The 17921-nt window shown below is 41.6% G+C and overlaps 1 protein-coding gene across 3 annotated transcripts in view; it reads right to left on the reverse strand.

Annotated features, from left to right (window-relative positions):
• gcc2 (GRIP and coiled-coil domain containing 2) overlaps nucleotides 1–3276 on the reverse strand; it is a 41742-nt gene extending 38466 nt beyond the window's left edge. For 2 of the 3 annotated variants that reach the window (XM_082174450.1, XM_082174449.1), the window contains exons 1-2: nucleotides 3124–3275; nucleotides 2635–2724 (exon numbers count right to left, since the gene is read on the reverse strand). In XM_082174450.1, the coding sequence (XP_082030576.1) occupies nucleotides 2635–2724; nucleotides 3124–3129 (96 nt within the window). In that variant the 5' untranslated portion in view covers nucleotides 3130–3275. Of the gene's footprint in view, nucleotides 1–2634; nucleotides 2725–3123 lie in introns of all 3 variants that reach the window. The other variant, XM_082174451.1, reaches the window with a different exon arrangement.
• Between the last annotated feature and the right edge of the window lie 14645 nt (nucleotides 3277–17921).

The following is a 17921-nucleotide window of genomic DNA, read 5'->3' on the forward strand; positions in this document are numbered from 1 at the left end:
ACTCTCTGCTCACCTCTCGAACTCTCTGCTCACCTCTCGAACTGACTACTGTAACTCTCTGATCACCTCTCGAACTCTCTGATCACCTCTCGAACTGACTACTGTAACTCTCTGATCACCTCTCGAACTCTATGATCACCTCTCGAACTGACTACTGTAACTCTCTGAGCACCTCTCGAACTGACTACTGTAACTCTCTGCTCACCTCTCGAACTGACTACTGTAACTCTCTGCTCACCTCTCGAACTCTCTGATCACCTCTCGAACTCTCTGATCACCTCTCGAACTGACTACTGTAACTCTCTGCTCACCTCTCGAACTGACTACTGTAACTCTCTGCTCACCTCTCGAACTCTCTGCTCACCTCTCGAACTCTCTGATCACCTCTCGAACTGACTACTGTAACTCTCTGCTCACCTCTCGAACTCTCTGATCACCTCTCGAACTGACTACTGTAACTCTCTGCTCACCTCTCGAACTCTCTGATCACCTCTCGAACTGACTACTGTAACTCTCTGCTCACCTCTCGAACTGACTACTGTAACTCTCTGCTCACCTCTCGAACTGACTACTGTAACTCTCTGATCACCTCTCGAACTGACTACTGTAACTCTCTGCTCACCTCTCGAACTGACTACTGTAACTCTCTGCTCACCTCTCGAACTCTCTGATCACCTCTCGAACTCTCTGATCACCTCTCGAACTGACTACTGTAACTCTCTGCTCACCTCTCGAACTGACTACTGTAACTCTCTGCTCACCTCTCGAACTCTCTGCTCACCTCTCGAACTGACTACTGTAACTCTCTGCTCACCTCTCGAACTCTCTGATCACCTCTCGAACTGACTACTGTAACTCTCTGCTCACCTCTCGAACTGACTACTGTAACTCTCTGCTCACCTCTCGAACTCTCTGCTCACCTCTCGAACTGACTACTGTAACTCTCTGCTCACCTCTCGAACTCTCTGATCACCTCTCGAACTGACTACTGTAACTCTCTGCTCACCTCTCGAACTGACTACTGTAACTCTCTGCTCACCTCTCGAACTCTCTGATCACCTCTCGAACTCTCTGATCACCTCTCGAACTGACTACTGTAACTCTCTGCTCACCTCTCGAACTGACTACTGTAACTCTCTGCTCACCTCTCGAACTCTCTGCTCACCTCTCGAACTGACTACTGTAACTCTCTGATCACCTCTCGAACTCTCTGATCACCTCTCGAACTCTCTGATCACCTCTCGAACTGACTACTGTAACTCTATGATCACCTCTCGAACTGACTACTGTAACTCTCTGATCACCTCTCAAACTGACTACTGTAACTCTCTGCTCACCTCTCGAACTGACTACTGTAACTCTCTGCTCACCTCTCGAACTGACTACTGTAACTCTGATCACCTCTCGAACTGACTACTGTAACTCTCTGATCACCTCTCGAACTGACTACTGTAACTCTCTGCTCACCTCTCGAACTGACTACTGTAACTCTCTGCTCACCTCTCGAACTGACTACTGTAACTCTCTGATCACCTCTCGAACTGACTACTGTAACTCTCTGCTCACCTCTCGAACTGACTACTGTAACTCTATGATCACCTCTCGAACTGACTACTGTAACTCTCTGCTCACCTCTCGAACTGACTACTGTAACTCTCTGATCACCTCTCGAACTGACTACTGTAACTCTCTGATCACCTCTCGAACTGACTACTGTAACTCTCTGCTCAGTGGTGTTTCACAGAAACCTATTCATACACTTCAGATGGGTCAGAGTTCAGCAGCTCGGATCATTACCCGAACTCCGCTGGATGAGCATATCACTCCAGCTTTAGGGCACCTTCACTCACTTCCAATCAGATATCGTATTCAATTCAAGATTTTACTTTTTACTTATAAGGCTCTTCATAATCTAGCACCTTCATATCTGAGTGGACATCTTCATGTGTACCTACCCGATCCCTCAGGTCTTCTGCTTCTGTGACTCTTGTTGCACCATCTGTGCTTTAGACTATGGGAAGTAGAGCCTTTAGTTGTATTGCTTCAGCGATTTGGAAAACTTTACCTCAAGATATACGAAATAGTCTTAGTCTTTCGATTTTTAAATCACGTCTTAAAACTCATTCTTTTAGATTAGCCTATCCTGATTGATTTTATTGGGTATTGATTTTTTTGTATTATTGTTATTGTGTTGGTGTTTTTTTTTCTCTGTTTAATGATGTATTTTATTATTGTAAGGTGTCCTTGAGTGTCTTGAAAGGTGCCCACAAATAAAATTAATTATTATTATTTATCATCAATGAAACGCACACAAATATGTACATAAATATACAGAGCAATAACCTAAAACAGACATTAGCATTTCAACTTTAAACATGCAGTTTGTTTTCGAAAAGTGTTTCAAATATACTTATTATTATTATTATTATTATTATACTTTTCACCAGTCAAGTCAATACCGTCTAACAATAGCTACTTAGCATCCATGAGCCTTTACAAGTAAAAAAAAAAAAGACTTCCTGAACTTCTAGAACTGTACAGGCAAACCATAGCTGATGATGAACTGTATCAAAGTTTCATTTTCCATCAAACACAATATGAATGGTGGAAGTGTCACTCAAAGAAGGATCTCACCTTGGATTTGCCTGTCTGTCCTGCAGGTGACGTCACGGCCTCGGCGCTTGCGTCATGCGGTGACGTCACGGCCTCGGCGCTCGCGTCCTGCTGCAGGTGTAAAGCGTTAATAATACAATCCTACAATCCCTGTGTTCATTATGATTGCAGTTTAGTTCTATGCAGGATCACAGTCCACGAGAAGCTGAAGTATCTCACACAGCAATGTCAACACTGCTCTATAATACAGATGTAGTCATTCTCGTGTCATACTGTGGGATTACCATGGTGAACCTTGAGGCATCATGTAAATACCATTCATTGCCTGTAACAGCCCTCACTCTTCATTACTAATGGTTAAGACTATTTCTGTTCAGGTCACTAACTTTTAACACATTCAGCTGATCAACAATAAGACAAATTTGCATGCATTAATGATAATTGTTCGTTTAAATCAATCTATACACAGCTTCTACAGAAGCTTTAAGTGTTTAAACTTCAGCGACTAACCTCCATTCTTGTGAGGAGTCAAGAAAGACAGCTGCTTAAACCGGGAATGTCTGGGAAACGATCATTTATTCACAAATCCACTGCGTGTAAACATATCTAGCATCTCTGTGCTGTTACTTCCGCCTTCGGTACTTCCGCAGGAGCGCGAGGCAGGATCAGCCAATCGCGTTCGTTTGTCGACCCGGATTACCTCCACGTCACTGTTTGTTTTGGTTGCCACGTCTGTATGAATGACGTCTCGACTGTCCAATCACAGGCGGCTCGTGCGGTGCTCCAGCTGACCGGATTGGCTAGTCAGAGCAGAGGCGGGACTTGAGAACAACCGGACAACTACGAGAACAGAACTTTCTACAGGAACGTTAAATTCATATTCACAGACGCAAATAATAATACTTTTAATCCTCCATGTACTTACTATATACTTGTTTTTTATTAGATTTTTTTTTAAATTTAAAATACATGATAAAAAGTGTGAGGTATAAAACACAAAACTCCAAACTGATCACACTTGCAGGTATAGGTCACAGTGAATGAAGAAACTACACAGGCCTTATCATTCCTAACCTCATCTCTGCCCTCTCTCTCTCTCTCTCTCTCTCTCTCTCTCTCTCTCTCTCTCTCTCTCTCTCTCTCTCTCTCTCTCTCTCTCTCTCTCTCTCTCTCTCTCTCTCTCTCTCTCTCTCTCTCTCTCTCTCTCTCTCTTTCTTTCTGGCAATTACAAATAAACTTATGCAAAATAGCAGCCATTTATAAACTTATTTCTGATTACAATGTAGTCTATTACTTGTGGTGAACACTATTACAAAAATCATACCGTATGTAAAACTGTGGGAACCTTTTCTGCTATCTAGCAAAGAATAAGGATGGGCGATATTACCAAAATCTCAATTTTACTTCACAGTAACAATATCATGGTTTCACAATTCTCAATATCAGTTTTAATTCTACAGCTTTGTTTTTTTTTTGTTTGTTTGTTTTTTGTATTTTAAGTAATTTTATGTTTATTTTATGTAAAGTTTATTTGTTTCTATAAGTTTATTAAAATTTTAAAGTGTATCTAAAATTTAAAATTAGAATGAATTTAGATTCATTTGACACTATTTACCCCTTTTTTATGATTATTTTTTATGTTTTTTCCCCCAATTGTGTTTTTGATTATTTATTTTTTTACATTGTTAGGTATATCGGTAAAGTGTTACAGAATGCAAAAACAGGCCAACATAGACGGTTTATCCAATAAACAATAACATGGTCTTTAAAATAAAAATGTAAAGAATCCCATTGGACAGAGTGGACAGCAGGCACGGCGTTATGGGTGTGCTTTTCAGCAGGCCCAGCCAAACTTAAAGCAGAGCGACCGCGGGTGCGTGGGGTTAAACAGTGATTTGATAACGTTTTTAATTTAAGGCCCACCCACAATTGGTCTGGCCCATCCAACACTGTAATCCTGGCGCCGTGCCTGATGGACACCGAGAGTGAACAGTGATTGTGAAAGTAATTTATGTTTAAAGTTGAAGAAGTAGTGCATTTAAAGTTCTTTGGCAATATTTTACATATTGTTTCCCATCTGAATCCAGTTCACACTCAAGTATTGTTAGTGGTTGTATGTGAGTGATAGGAAATCATCCATCCATCCTTTATATCACTTCTCCACCCTGCCGTTATGTTGTCCACCCTGTTTAGCTTTTTCTTTTCTTTTTTTGTTGTTGAATAATTTCATAAAATCAGCAAAAACATACTAATAATTCAGTGACAATTAACATTTACTGGATTATCAATAATGCAATACAAAAAAAAAAAAAAAGTGAACAAAAACACCTTTTAGGCATTTGTATCTGAAAACAAAAAGAAATGTAAAATTATGTGTTTGTGAGAAAGTAAGTTACATTCATAGACAATATTTATATTTTCTGATGATTTATTGACTGATAAGCTTTTAAAGATACGTGACTTGTCTATGATAATGTACAAAGTGCCCATAAATTACAATCATAAGTATTTGAAACTGTTGTTAATTTTTCCCTAACAGGGTGGACAGTTTTGATCTTTCATTTCATTTATTTTGTTTAATAAATGGTTAAATTTACTTACCCAAGCTTTACAAAAATTATTTTTTGATTTAGATTTTTTGAATTTGAAATTTTCGAGTTTGATTTTCAACATTTTATTATGGCCAAAAGGCACCGAATATATAGTTAGTGGAGGCGGGGCCCAGTGTGAGGTAGTGGAGGCAGGGCCCAGTGTGAGGTAGTGGAGGCGGAGCTCAGTGTGAGGTAGTGGAGGCGGAGCTCAGTGTGAGGTAGTGGAGGCAGGGCCCAGTGTGAGGTAGTGGAGGCAGGGCCCAGTGTGAGGTAGTGGAGGCAGGGCCCAGTGTGAGGTAGTGGAGGCAGGGCCCAGTGTGAGGTAGTGGAGGCGGGGCCCAGTGTGAGGTAGTGGAGGCGGAGCTCAGTGTGATGTAGTGGAGGCGGGGCCCAGTGTGAGGTAGTGGAGGCGGAGCTCAGTGTGAGTTAGTGGAGGCGGGGCCCAGTGTGAGGTAGTGGAGGCAGGGCCCAGTGTGAGGTAGTGGAGGCGTGGCTAAGTGTGAGGTAGTGGAGGCGGAGCTCAGTGTGAGGTAGTGGATGCGGGGCCCAGTGTGAGGTAGTGGAGGCGGGGCCCAGTGTGAGGTAGTGGAGGCGGAGCTCAGTGTGAGGTAGTGGAGGCAGGGCCCAGTGTGAGGTAGTGGAGGCGGAGCTCAGTGTGCGGTAGTGGAGGCGGGGCCCAGTGTGAGGTAATGGAGGCGGGTCCAGTGTGAGGTAGTGGAGGCGGGGCCCATTGTGAGGTAGTGGAGGCAGGGCCCAGTGTGAGGTAGTGGAGGCGGAGCTCAGTGTGCGGTAGTGGAGGCGGGGCCCAGTGTGAGGTAATGGAGGCGGGTCCAGTGTGAGGTAGTGGAGGCGGGGCCCATTGTGAGGTAGTGGATGCGGGTCCAGTGTGAGGTAGTGGAGGCGGGGCCCATTGTGAGGTAGTGGAGGCGGGGCCCTCAAGCACACCGGTCAGTGGTCGCACCGCCCTGAAACTCATTAATCTTTAAAGGTGAACTAAGTAACTTTTTTTACCTTAACTGAACAGCTTCGGAGTCATTGGAATGGTTATATTACTTATTTCGGGTTGAATGGTGGTCGTTTCGCACCCCCCTGGTGCCCGTGAGCGGAAAATACGCACTTGCAACTTTGAGCCGGCGGGCCGCCGGCCGCTGCGTCAGGAAGTCACGCATGATATCAGGTCTCGCGATGTAAACAATTGCTTTACGGCCAAAAGAAATCTGCTAAAATGCTGTCATTATTGCGCTCCCTCACGCTGTTCGATCCCGAATGAAGAAGACGTTTGAAAGAATGTCCCATCTGCTTTGATGTCGTTGATCTACTTAGCCTGGTTAAAACCAGACCCTTCTCAGTTGAAACTGAGTGTAGGGTCTGGGGAAGCTATGTAGACAATTCATTTCCAAAGGGGCGTCACCAACCGACGTAGCTCCCTTCGCAGGGAGCTTGATTGACAGGCGATCTAACCAATCATAATCCGCCATCCGCCATTTTGTCCGACAAAGCAGTCAGGAGAGATCAAAGAGTATAGAAGTAACTTCTATACTCTTTGGAGAGATAGCAGATTAACATGGGAGGATTTGAACATGAATAACGGAGTGTACTGACGTCTTTCCGCGGTTAAAACAACAATCCTTCCCATGTTCATTCATGTTTATTTGATGCTATAAATGAACTAGAAGGAAGTGATGATTGGTTCACGAGCAGCTTTAACTGATGCTCTACAGCGATTTGTCAGACACATTAAAGAGCCACAAAACGGTATGTATCGTTTCAATTTCTTTTAAAAAATGACCAAATTTGAAAGGTGAGACTTTGTTTAATATGTTTAATATCAAAAGTAACAGAAAAGTAACCTGGTCTGTCCTGTCTGTCAGCGTGTTGTCAGTCTCCTCTCTGCTCCGCAATGTATTTTTCACTGCGTGAGAACATGGTGTGGCGTGAGAGCAGCGTAGCTTGTCGGGCATAGCGACAGTAACTAAGGAGGGCGGGTCTTTGCGATCAGATCGATGAAGGAGATGACGTATGCTTCGAGTGTTGTTCTTTGCTCCGGTTTAAACGAAAACGGTAATTTTTAATTCGCTCAAAACAGACGCGATAACTGATTCGAAGGAGTGATGTTCCACGGCGGCATCCATCTTTGTAATGAAATCTCCTTCAGCGTCGCTGCGCTGTCGTCATCATGTAAATCCCTCCCCAAACGTTTCTGATTGGTGCCGCGATTTCGGCGGCACAGAAATGAGTTTGAATGGGCTCTTCTCCAGACTATCCTGGAGAGAGAATTAAAATTCGCCGGAAGTAGTCTGGGTTTTCCCAGGCTATGATCTACTAGCCTCTGGTGTCTAAGAATCGCCAACGAGTTTTTACAACAGTGTTGTCAAATATCTATTCCGAAGCTGTGGGGGGAGCTCTAGAGAGAAACCTGCGAGCAAAAAGCGAGAATACAGTGAAGAAATCCCGAAGCTACTGAGTGCTGCTTTAACTGTGTAGACTTGGAATTTAGTCTTTCCCCTTATTATTAGATTCACAGGACCGGACACCAGTTATCTTGCCAAGAAGAATCTTTATTCTTATATGTCAGGAGAGAAACTCTGAGAAGATGTTATACATTCATGCCAGGTCTATACGTTCTCGTATTTCTCTTCCCTCACATCTCTTAGTTTCTCTCTCCTCTCTTAGTTTCTCTCTCATAGTTTCTCTGATGTGTACAGTTAGATTGAGCTTATATACATCACTGAGAGGTGTTGCTTAAGCTTTAAAAATGGAACGTATATGTCATGCGAACACATGGCACAATTCACTTCCATATTAAGAACATATCTTTGTTGCTTACATCTGCATCAGTTGCAAACATGTTACATTGTACACACCCTCTACAAAATATAGCTCATACACCTGTCTCATGTGACATGATCTTCACATGGTTCCATGCTATCTATAGTCTCCTCATGCACTCAACACAGACACATAACTCTGGCTTGACAAAATACATTATGAAATTATTATGTAAATGAATAAAGAAAAATAATACAAATACATAACATTAAACAGTACATTTTTAGTCTTCAACTGGAATCAGAAACAGGAGTTATAGTGGAGAACGTGGCATGTGAAAGTCTGACATTCAACTCTTCCTGAACGAGCCAAAGTCAGTTGTATGTTAATGGAGCAGAAAGAGAAGGAGAAGATCAGAGACTGAACATGGCAGATGTGAAGCAGTCTGTACTACAAACACACCTGTAGATCAACTGTCAATCATAATCATAACGTAGCTAATGATTAATCCTTAATGGGTCCATTGACTGATTTACTTCCCCTCGTAATATAATTTTCAGGCTAAATGAGTGGGAATGACGTGGCAGACGAGCTCGTTCAGTTCCGGAGCTCATATTATTACCAGAGGTAAATCTGATCTAACCTCATAATCCTCATGTTTCATGTCAGACTTCAGAGTTAGCTAATTCACACCAACATTAACATGTTTTGCTAACAATCAGTTTGGGACAGTCTATCCATAAAACATTTAGTGAAATCCTGACAGATCCTTAAAGATGTGAGGCGGATCACTCTGGCTTTTCTTTTCTTTAATTATTTATCTTTATTTCCTTTCCTTTGAAACGGCATCAGATGTGAAGGAGGAGAAGAGTTCACGCATCAGCCATTATGTGCAGCTGTGTTTCTCAATTACAGTGATGAGGAGCATTCAACGACTACAAATCAACGTCAGTGTCACTGTCGACACCATTATGAGCTGATACCAGTCACCCAGTGGTGATCCCACAGTAAACACTGAAGCTGTACAGTCCCAGCCGAGGAATAAGAGTCTTATCTAGCAAACCCATCACTCATTTTCTAAAAAATGTATATACTTTTAACCTAAAATGCTCATCTTACACATCCACGACTTCACACATTACGTAATCACGTTGGCAAGGTCACGAGTGACGTAAACGGAAATTGTAGGGAAGGGCGTAAAACTATTATCTCATTTTCTCCTCCAACTTCAAAATCGTCCGAAATCGTTGTTTTACCTTTTATTTATTTGTTTTTTCGTAAATGGCGTTACTTAGTCTTTGCTCGTTCTCTTTGTAAACACTAGATCTGTTCTTACGCCTACGTCACACTTGACCTTTCAACCTGATTACGTAATGTGTGGATCATCACAGCTAGAGCAAGACCAGCATTTGTGGTTAAAAGTATATAAATGTTTATTATGTTCTGGTTTGTCTAGATAAGACTCTTATTCCTCGGCTGGATCGTGTCGAGACTTTGAAGCTGCACTGAAACTCACATCTGGACCTTCGACCCGTTGGACCCCATTGAAGTCACTATATGGAGGAACATCCTGGAGTGTTTTCCTCAAAAACCTTCATTTCTTTTCAGCTGAAGAAAGAAAGACATGAACATCTTGGATGACGAGGAGGAGAGTAAATGATCAGGAAATGTTCATTCTGAAGTGAACGACTCCTTCAAACTTCCCTCAGATCACTAGATGAAACATCTGGACTCTTCTCTCAGTTAAACACAGTTCAGTTTCTTCTTCAGACCTCGAGACTGCCCATGGCTAACCAATGGAAATATGAACAAAAAACTATTTTCTGAGTGGATTACAATTATTATTATTTATTAAATGATGAGTAGAGCACATTTTCTATACATTTATTTGACCTCAAAAGCCTCATGAACTCTGACATCCTCAGGAGACATGGATCCCAGGTCGAGGACTAGAGCGGTGTGGGTGAATCAAGCTCCTCAGGCAGATGAGGATCAATAAGATGTGCGTCTTCTCCTGAATCTATTGAACATCTGGTTAATCATGACTGGAAGAGGCTCAGCAGCAGCCGTTAGTCTTCACTGTTTCTCCTGAATCTATTGAACATCTGGTTAATCATGACTGGAAGAGGCTCAGCAGCCGTTAGTCTTCACTGTTTCTCCTGAATCTATTGAACATCTGGTTAATCATGACTGGAAGAGGCTCAGCAGCCGTTAGTCTTCACTGTTTCTCCTGTGAATGGACTTTGAGGACATGAGGGATTAACTATCTGAGAGCACATCATCACTGTGGACTGAGAGCTGAACACTCACGATTCAGTCGGACCTTCGAGGAATGTCACTGTGTGTGTGTCTCTGTGTGTGTGTGTGTTAATCAGTGTGAGTTCGCAGCAGGAGACGCGGGGCGAGGTGAGTGATATATCCCTGCTGTGGTCCTTCTCCACCTGTGATTGGCACTGAAGCACAATCAAACTCCAGCTGCTTCTGGGACTTAGACTGATTAAACTGAACCTCTGTCTTGCTTCACGCAAGCATGAACATGACAGTACACCTACTGTACCCACAAACACTTCACCACTCAGAAGACCTGTGGGACTTGTGCGGATGCTTTTATCCAGAGTCACGGACCTGGCAGTCAAAGTATGTGTTGCATTAGTTGTAAGTATACATGCATTCCCTGGGAATCAAAGCTGTCAGCGTGATGCTCTTGCATTGATGGCCATTACTTTCTGACACAGCCGTTCTTTCTTCCAGTGCTGAACAATTCAAATCTTTGTGGGTCTCACAGACTCTGGATTACTTCACCAACCCTCCTTTGAGTCACTTGTTGAAGACAAAATACCTCTTGAGGAGGGGACTGGTTGTAAATCGTACCTCACCAACACTAAAACAGGCTAAACTGACCATCATTGTTTCCACATTTCAAACAGCATCTCCCAAACTCAGTGATATATGTTGTAAAAAGACTTTAAACACACCTCACAAGTTATTGACCCTCATCCTTCCCACGCTGGTCAAAATGACCCGAAGTCCTAAAATTATACTTTTTTTTTTTTAAAGCTCATTTCATTTTGATAATTTTTTTCTTTTTTTTAATGCATTTTTTTGGGGAGATTTATTTATTTATTTATTTATTTACTAGATTTAATCAATAAATAATCAATAAATAATCATTTAAGCACATTCCTCACATTCTTTCATCTTAAAGTCAATATTATAACATGATATTTCACGGCTCTAGATGGGCTTATATCTCTATATGGAGTAAATGAGCTGTTCCTCTGGATCCTAGAGTCAGTTTCTTCAGTGTGCATTCAGATACACATATGTAGACATTATAAAATAATGTTTTGGTAAAGTTTTAGCATTTTGGGTTTTTTTTATGTGTACTGAAGCATTCCTCACATTCCATTCATTCCTAAGGGGGTCAAATTGACGCGTGAGGAAAGGATTTGTTACTTTTTTAAATTTCAACCACAAAACTCCTCGATTCGAAGTGCAACAAAAGTCCTGGGGTCTTGGACCCCTCTGATGAACACTCAATAAAAAAATAAAAAGATTTAAGAACATGAACATGATGAGGAAGAACACAATGAATCTGCCTGTAAATCCTGAAAGTCACATTTGTAAAAAAAAAAATAAAAAAAAATAAAAAACCTTGAAACTTGTTAAGCAAAACCTTAATTTCATGATATTAACATCAACAATAATAACATCGTTACTAACAGAAAAAGCATTGCTGATATCAACGGTGGAATTTCAGTGCTAGATTGTTATGGCTGTCACAATACAAAAATTTCAGTAGCAATACAAGATACCTCTTACCTCTGTAAGCACACGTAATTACCGTGTTAATTTAAAGAAGTATGTAGTTTCTGCAACACTAGTGGCACCTAGCCTGAATTACAGAAATAAAGCATATTTTCAATCCCCACACAACTCTAGTGTATGATACACATTTGATACACAGTTATTCTGACATTTAACCACATTTAATACTTAAGATGACTGTTTTTTAAACACAGTTATAGTTGATTTTATTGTTATAATTTTCACTTGTGGCATGTTTTATGTTTTCTCCAACAGCTCAAGTATATGTGCATACAGGCCTATAGAATGGTGCATACAACACATTTATAAGGGAAAAACTAGTAAATAATGGTAAATAATGAGAGTAAATTCCAAGTGATCAAGGGCTTTCCATTTAAACCACTAGGCTTTCTGGCACGACTGATGTGCTCTAATGCACTGGTTCTTCTGGACTCGGATCTGAAGAGCTCAGGTAACTCAATGAAGATCTCCAGATTCAACACAGCCTGAGTTTGTTTCACATCCATTGCATATGGTCTTTATGCACACTCCATAGCTAGCATCTTAACAAACTCCACTAGGAGGCGCTGAAGAACAGATCCTCATTATGAAGAACCCTGAAGAAATCAACAGTTGTGTTTGTGTTCCTTCACCAGGAGGAGCTATAAATAAACCTAAATGAACTGAATAGGCTTTGTGTTGATGCAGTTGTAAAATGCTTGGAATATTTAGGTAGTATTCAGTACATGTTAACCGGTAATGCTGTCCTGAAAGCATTAGACGACGTCTCTGTTGAAGTAAATGCACACACACTTGGTTCAGTCTATAGAGAAGCTGAAGGCACAGTAACAGCTGAGATCAACACAGTCAGCTTAGACGCCGATAACGATGAGGTCTGCGATCCGATGGGTTCTGTTCATGACCGTAGTGAAACAGCCTTTGTTTGAAATGCCCAGATGCACAATCAGACTAAATCAGCGAACTATTGATATGAAGCATTGCTATAATTTAAAATACACTGAATATTCAGTAATATTGGTTTGACTGCACTGACATGAAAACAAAAGTTGATCTGTATAATGACGCTATTGTGTTTTTAGAGCTGCTTTACAGCAGAATGTGAAATTGTCTCAAATTTGATCAAGTTTGCATCATTGATTCTGTTATTTTCCTGTTTATGAAATAATCTGTACTGTATAAATATGCCACAGAAATAAAGCAGACTTGACTTGATTAAACGACTCCCCTTGGCTTTGGTCAGAGCCACACACTTGATACGCATAGACTTTGGTAGTATGAAGTCTTGACCGCGTCAGAAAGAAATGACAGTGTTTTCCCCCCGTCAGCTCTGATTCATAGAGGAGCTGAAGCAGGAAGAAAATAATCAGATAAATAAGAGTCAGTGGTCAGTGACAGCAGATCTATCTGTCCGCCTCCACTCGGCTAATATCGCCTCGCTCGATCTGTCTACGCCCCTGCTTCACTCCTGAGTCCCGAACGCACCGGCCGAGAGCGACTGCTGTGACAGCAGTGTGTTAGCAGGATAGATGAGCCTCACACACACACACACACACACACACACACACACACACACACACACACACACACACACACACACACACACACACACACACACAGCAGTGTGTTAGCAGGATAGATGAGCCTCACACACACACACTGGGTTCTCTTCTCCGTAAACCAGCCTGATGGCCTAAAGGTAATAGCAACTGTCAGATAAACGCCCAACACACCAGTTTCTTTGGCGTTGGTGGATTTGTTTGTTTCTGCTTGACTGTTTTACAGGTGCTTTACAAGTTTTACAACGGCAATTTCACAACAGTCATTAAATCTCAACGTCATTTCTCTTCTACAAACAGGGCAGTCGCGAATATGACGTGTGTAATGGCAGCATAAATAAGACACCACTTCCCCCACCGCTTCGCTCGCTCTGTGTGTGTGTGTGTGTGTGTGTGTGTGTGTGAGGAAGATCTGCAAGGTCTGTGCAAACACAACTACTGCAATCATTCTTTGAAGAACTTCCTACAAATATTTGCTTAATTTGCAATGTTATAGTATGTTATTAAATGTAGTAGTTTGCAACACATTTGTGTTTACAGATATGTATGATATTAAGAACATTACACGCTTATCTCCCGTTATTAATTGCTATTGGAAATATGCACATTAGTAGGGGTGAGCGGGGCACAATGTAATGTGGGGCAAGTTGTCACACACTTGTCTTAAATACTTCCACAAATGCCAGCATGACGAAACTTAGTGTATTTTCTAGTTGCCATATCAACACTATATAGAGGAAAAATGTAGTCACATTTCACTTCCATTCTTCCAGGGTTAACAAATAAAAAGTATACACCGTATTAATGAAACAAAAAAAAATTGTACTATATGTGAAATTAATGCGGGTAAAAATAAATACTCTGAACCCTAAGTAGGTTTTCACAAACGGAGACAGTGAAACAGCGCTAGTCTGTGCCCCGCTCTCCTCTATTAGAGGTTTCTGGTGTCCTTCACTGCAGGACAGGCAGCGTCCGCATCTATAAAGAGCCACTGACTTGATTAAAGTCGATATGAATGACGTTTATCGAGACCGGAGATGTTGTGACTGCAGGTGGTGAGCAGATGCTCTTCTCTTTCCCGCTGACCAGTGCAACACAATCGTTGACACAGCCACAGCACAGTCATGTTAATCCAGCCAATGAACACGTTTGCATGTGCACCAATAATGTGATCATTTACAATAATCAAAGGACTTAAACGCAGTAAGATATTTACATGACCAGAGCAAACCTCTTCACTCCTGTTTACATACAATTTCCATTCTTTCCTGCTGTGTTTATGAATCTGCACATGAAAACATAATTTGTGTTTGTCACAAGCACATGCACACTTCAGTCAGAGTGGAACAGATGCCATTGAAGTGTTTACACGCCTGTTTATTGATTAAAATCTGCATATTTTACTATGATTATGAGCTTAATCGCATCAATTTGATCTGTATTGAAGTATTGCGTTTATATGAGATCAAGTTTAATCACAATATTGCCTGAATCTCAGTATAATCGCATTGGTCAATGAGAAGAAAGTACATCAAAGTGTGTAATGTAATGTAAAATAATAAAATGACACACAGATACACACACACGCTTCAATATACACATAAGTTGAGTATATTTCCTGTAGGATCTTCTATGGTTTTACTCTTCGGTCTTATTATCTCCCTTATACAGGTGTTTTCTGTCAATGACTTCGTATTCATCAGCCGCTGTAGGGAAATAACTGAGGATATCAAAGTGCAGTCAACAGCAAAACTGTGTTTATGATTACGACAATACATTAAAAGAATATGGTAAGAAAAACAAGTTTACAATATCAAGCAGCATGACGAGTTTGTACAGCTAAAAATAACTGGAAGCGTTTGACTCTGTCAGCCACACACGTTCAACTTACAAATGGTGGTGAAGAGGTAATACTAAAGTGTATGGTTGGATGTTTGTGAGTGAGGACATTCTCACATTCATACAGAGGGACATATGAAGGCAAAGAGGATCAGTCCAGAGGCCTGTCCATCGCTGTCAGCTCCCAGAACGCCACTGATATCATTCCTTCACTTGATTCAGGAAATATACGGCCAATATTACGTGTCAGTGAGCACCATTCATCAGCAGGAGAATCGCCACAGTCAATAACCCTGTGACCTCAGCAAACATCATTCACACTCAAACACACTGTCAGCAGTCACGGTGTGTCAACCAATCACACCAAGGCATGAGCTAGGACCAATGCCAAACTAAATGACTTGTCAGATACACTCGAGCCACTAATCCGAACGCTGTTAAAGCCTCTGACGGACAGCGTTCGTTTGCAGCAGGAACTGATACCAGCAAAGTGAAGGAGACAAGATGCAGACGTCACTATACATTTGCTTATTTGTCATGTGAATTGACAGGAGTCCAATTATCCACGATAGAGCACCAGCTGTGACGTAAAACATCTGTGTGTGTGTATCACTGCACAGCACTCGTATTCACTATTAACCTGATTTTAAATTGGTTCTTTTGCAATGATGGCACTTAAAAACTCTTTTTTAATGCAATACTGTCATGCAGCCAATTAGGAATAGCCTAACAACACACTTTACCCCTGATTATATACGTCCAGCGCAACACTGAGTACCTCGTTTAAATGAAGCATGGCAGGACAGAGAAAGAAGACTGTTTAAAACTGCTGTTATTATGTTTTAACTTCACATCAGCAAGTGATCAATCTGAGCAGTGCTGAGACGTGCAAAGAGAGCGTCCGGTTTAATTAAAGACAGGCGGTGAGGTGGATGAGTCCAGTCCTGTTACACTTACAGCACATGACGGGGAGAAACTGGGTTTCGTTGCATGTTTGCAAAGGCTGTTAGAGCCAAAACATTGTGAAAGAAGGAGATTTGTGTGGTTGATGCCAGTGAAGAAAGGCTATATTGCTCAAATAAATGAAATCATTCTCTGTCTGAAGTATTAGCAGTGTCCTCTGTTGTATCGTCAGCATCACATGGTTCAGACGAGCACTTAGTCTGATGTGAACGCCACCGGCCAATTCAGCACTCCAGGCTTTTTATCTGCAAACATCTGAAGCATTTCAGCAAATGTACTTCTCATTCAGTTCCACCTCCGCCTTTGTTTGAGGCTTTAAAACAAGACGTAGTAGTTCTGGGTCAGTGGTTGTACATTAAAGTCTTCTGCTTTTAAAGCCTTTTGCTCCTCGGGGGGAAGACGTGGTTGCATGTAAACATGCCGCCATTAGCGCTAACGTTGTGGTGGTTGTACTAATGCTACCAATTCAACCATTCAGAAGCTCTCCGTTCTACATGCCATAGAGCTGTCAGACAAAATCTTACAATATATCATGGAGAAAACGAGTCACCACGATAGTGCTATACTGAACACATCTGTTCTCATAATTAGCCATTGGTATAATGTCGAGATGATAACTGATGTGGTGCAGTAATGCAGTGTAAAAAGTGGTAAAGTGGTGCTAAACTCTCAAAGTTGAGAATAAGCAGTTTCCTCTCATTCAGCTGGACTGTGTTCAGACAGAGCTTATTGATAGTACAGCAACATCTTTCATCAGCGTAGTGGTAAAGGCATCCATCATGTGAAAACCAGCAGTGTTTGTAGTTTATGTCTGTAGGACGAGGACGGATGCAGTCGTGGTGTGATGCAGCGCAGTATCAGGACTTTGTGATTGGATCAATAGAACGAGTTTTGTTTTTGTCTGCTGTACTCAATAAGGTTTAATAGCCTTTCAACAACACCTCGTGTACCATGTAGAGTTTTAGCTCTAGTTTCTCCCGCAATCCAAAGAAATGCGTCAAAGCGTATGGCTGAACTGGAGACTGTGAATTGTCCGTAGGTGTGTGTGTGTGTGTGTGTGATGGACTGTTCATCCGTCCAGAGAGAGACGGCGAGTCCAGTGACCCTACAGAGGACAAGTGCTTTGGGAACAGATGGATATTATCAGTGAAAAAGACACTCCAGTCCATAGTGTGGACGAGAAACAGAGTGGCGCTCATACTCTGATACCAGTTTCACCCACATACATGAACTAAAATGCACATATTGTTATCTTTCCCTTAAAGTCCCCCTGTAGTCAATAATTTGATTCCTTAAAATTCATCTTTGATCACCAAAATTAAATTTTTAAAGTTTTTTCTTCTTCCCATTCCTAAAAATTTCTTCATGCCTTAAAATAGCTTGAATGTGACTAGATCAGACCAAAAACCCTTCAAACTAAGGGCTATAAATTCAAAGGATAATCAATGAAAGAAACAAGAAACAGGTGTAGCAAATTAATCAAACAATGAATAATCATAGAAACCAATGCAAATAGAGGAAACGGGTACAGGAAACAATAAAAAAAAAAACCCTCAAATTAAACTCAGACTAACCGTGACATTACCCTCCCACTTTCAAAAAGAATCCAATACAGGAGGAGGATGCGGGGCTTGCAGAAGGAACCACCAAGGATGAAGGAGGAGCCAGGGAGGAGAAGACAACAGGAGGAGCCAGGGAGGAGATGACGGTAAGAGGAGCCAGGGAGGAGATGACGGTAACAGGAGCCAGGGAGGAGATGACT

The sequence above is a fragment of the Leuciscus leuciscus genome (assembly GCF_965113295.1).
Source record: "Leuciscus leuciscus genome assembly, chromosome: 7".
In the NCBI taxonomy this organism is placed as follows: Eukaryota; Metazoa; Chordata; class Actinopteri; order Cypriniformes; family Leuciscidae; genus Leuciscus; species Leuciscus leuciscus.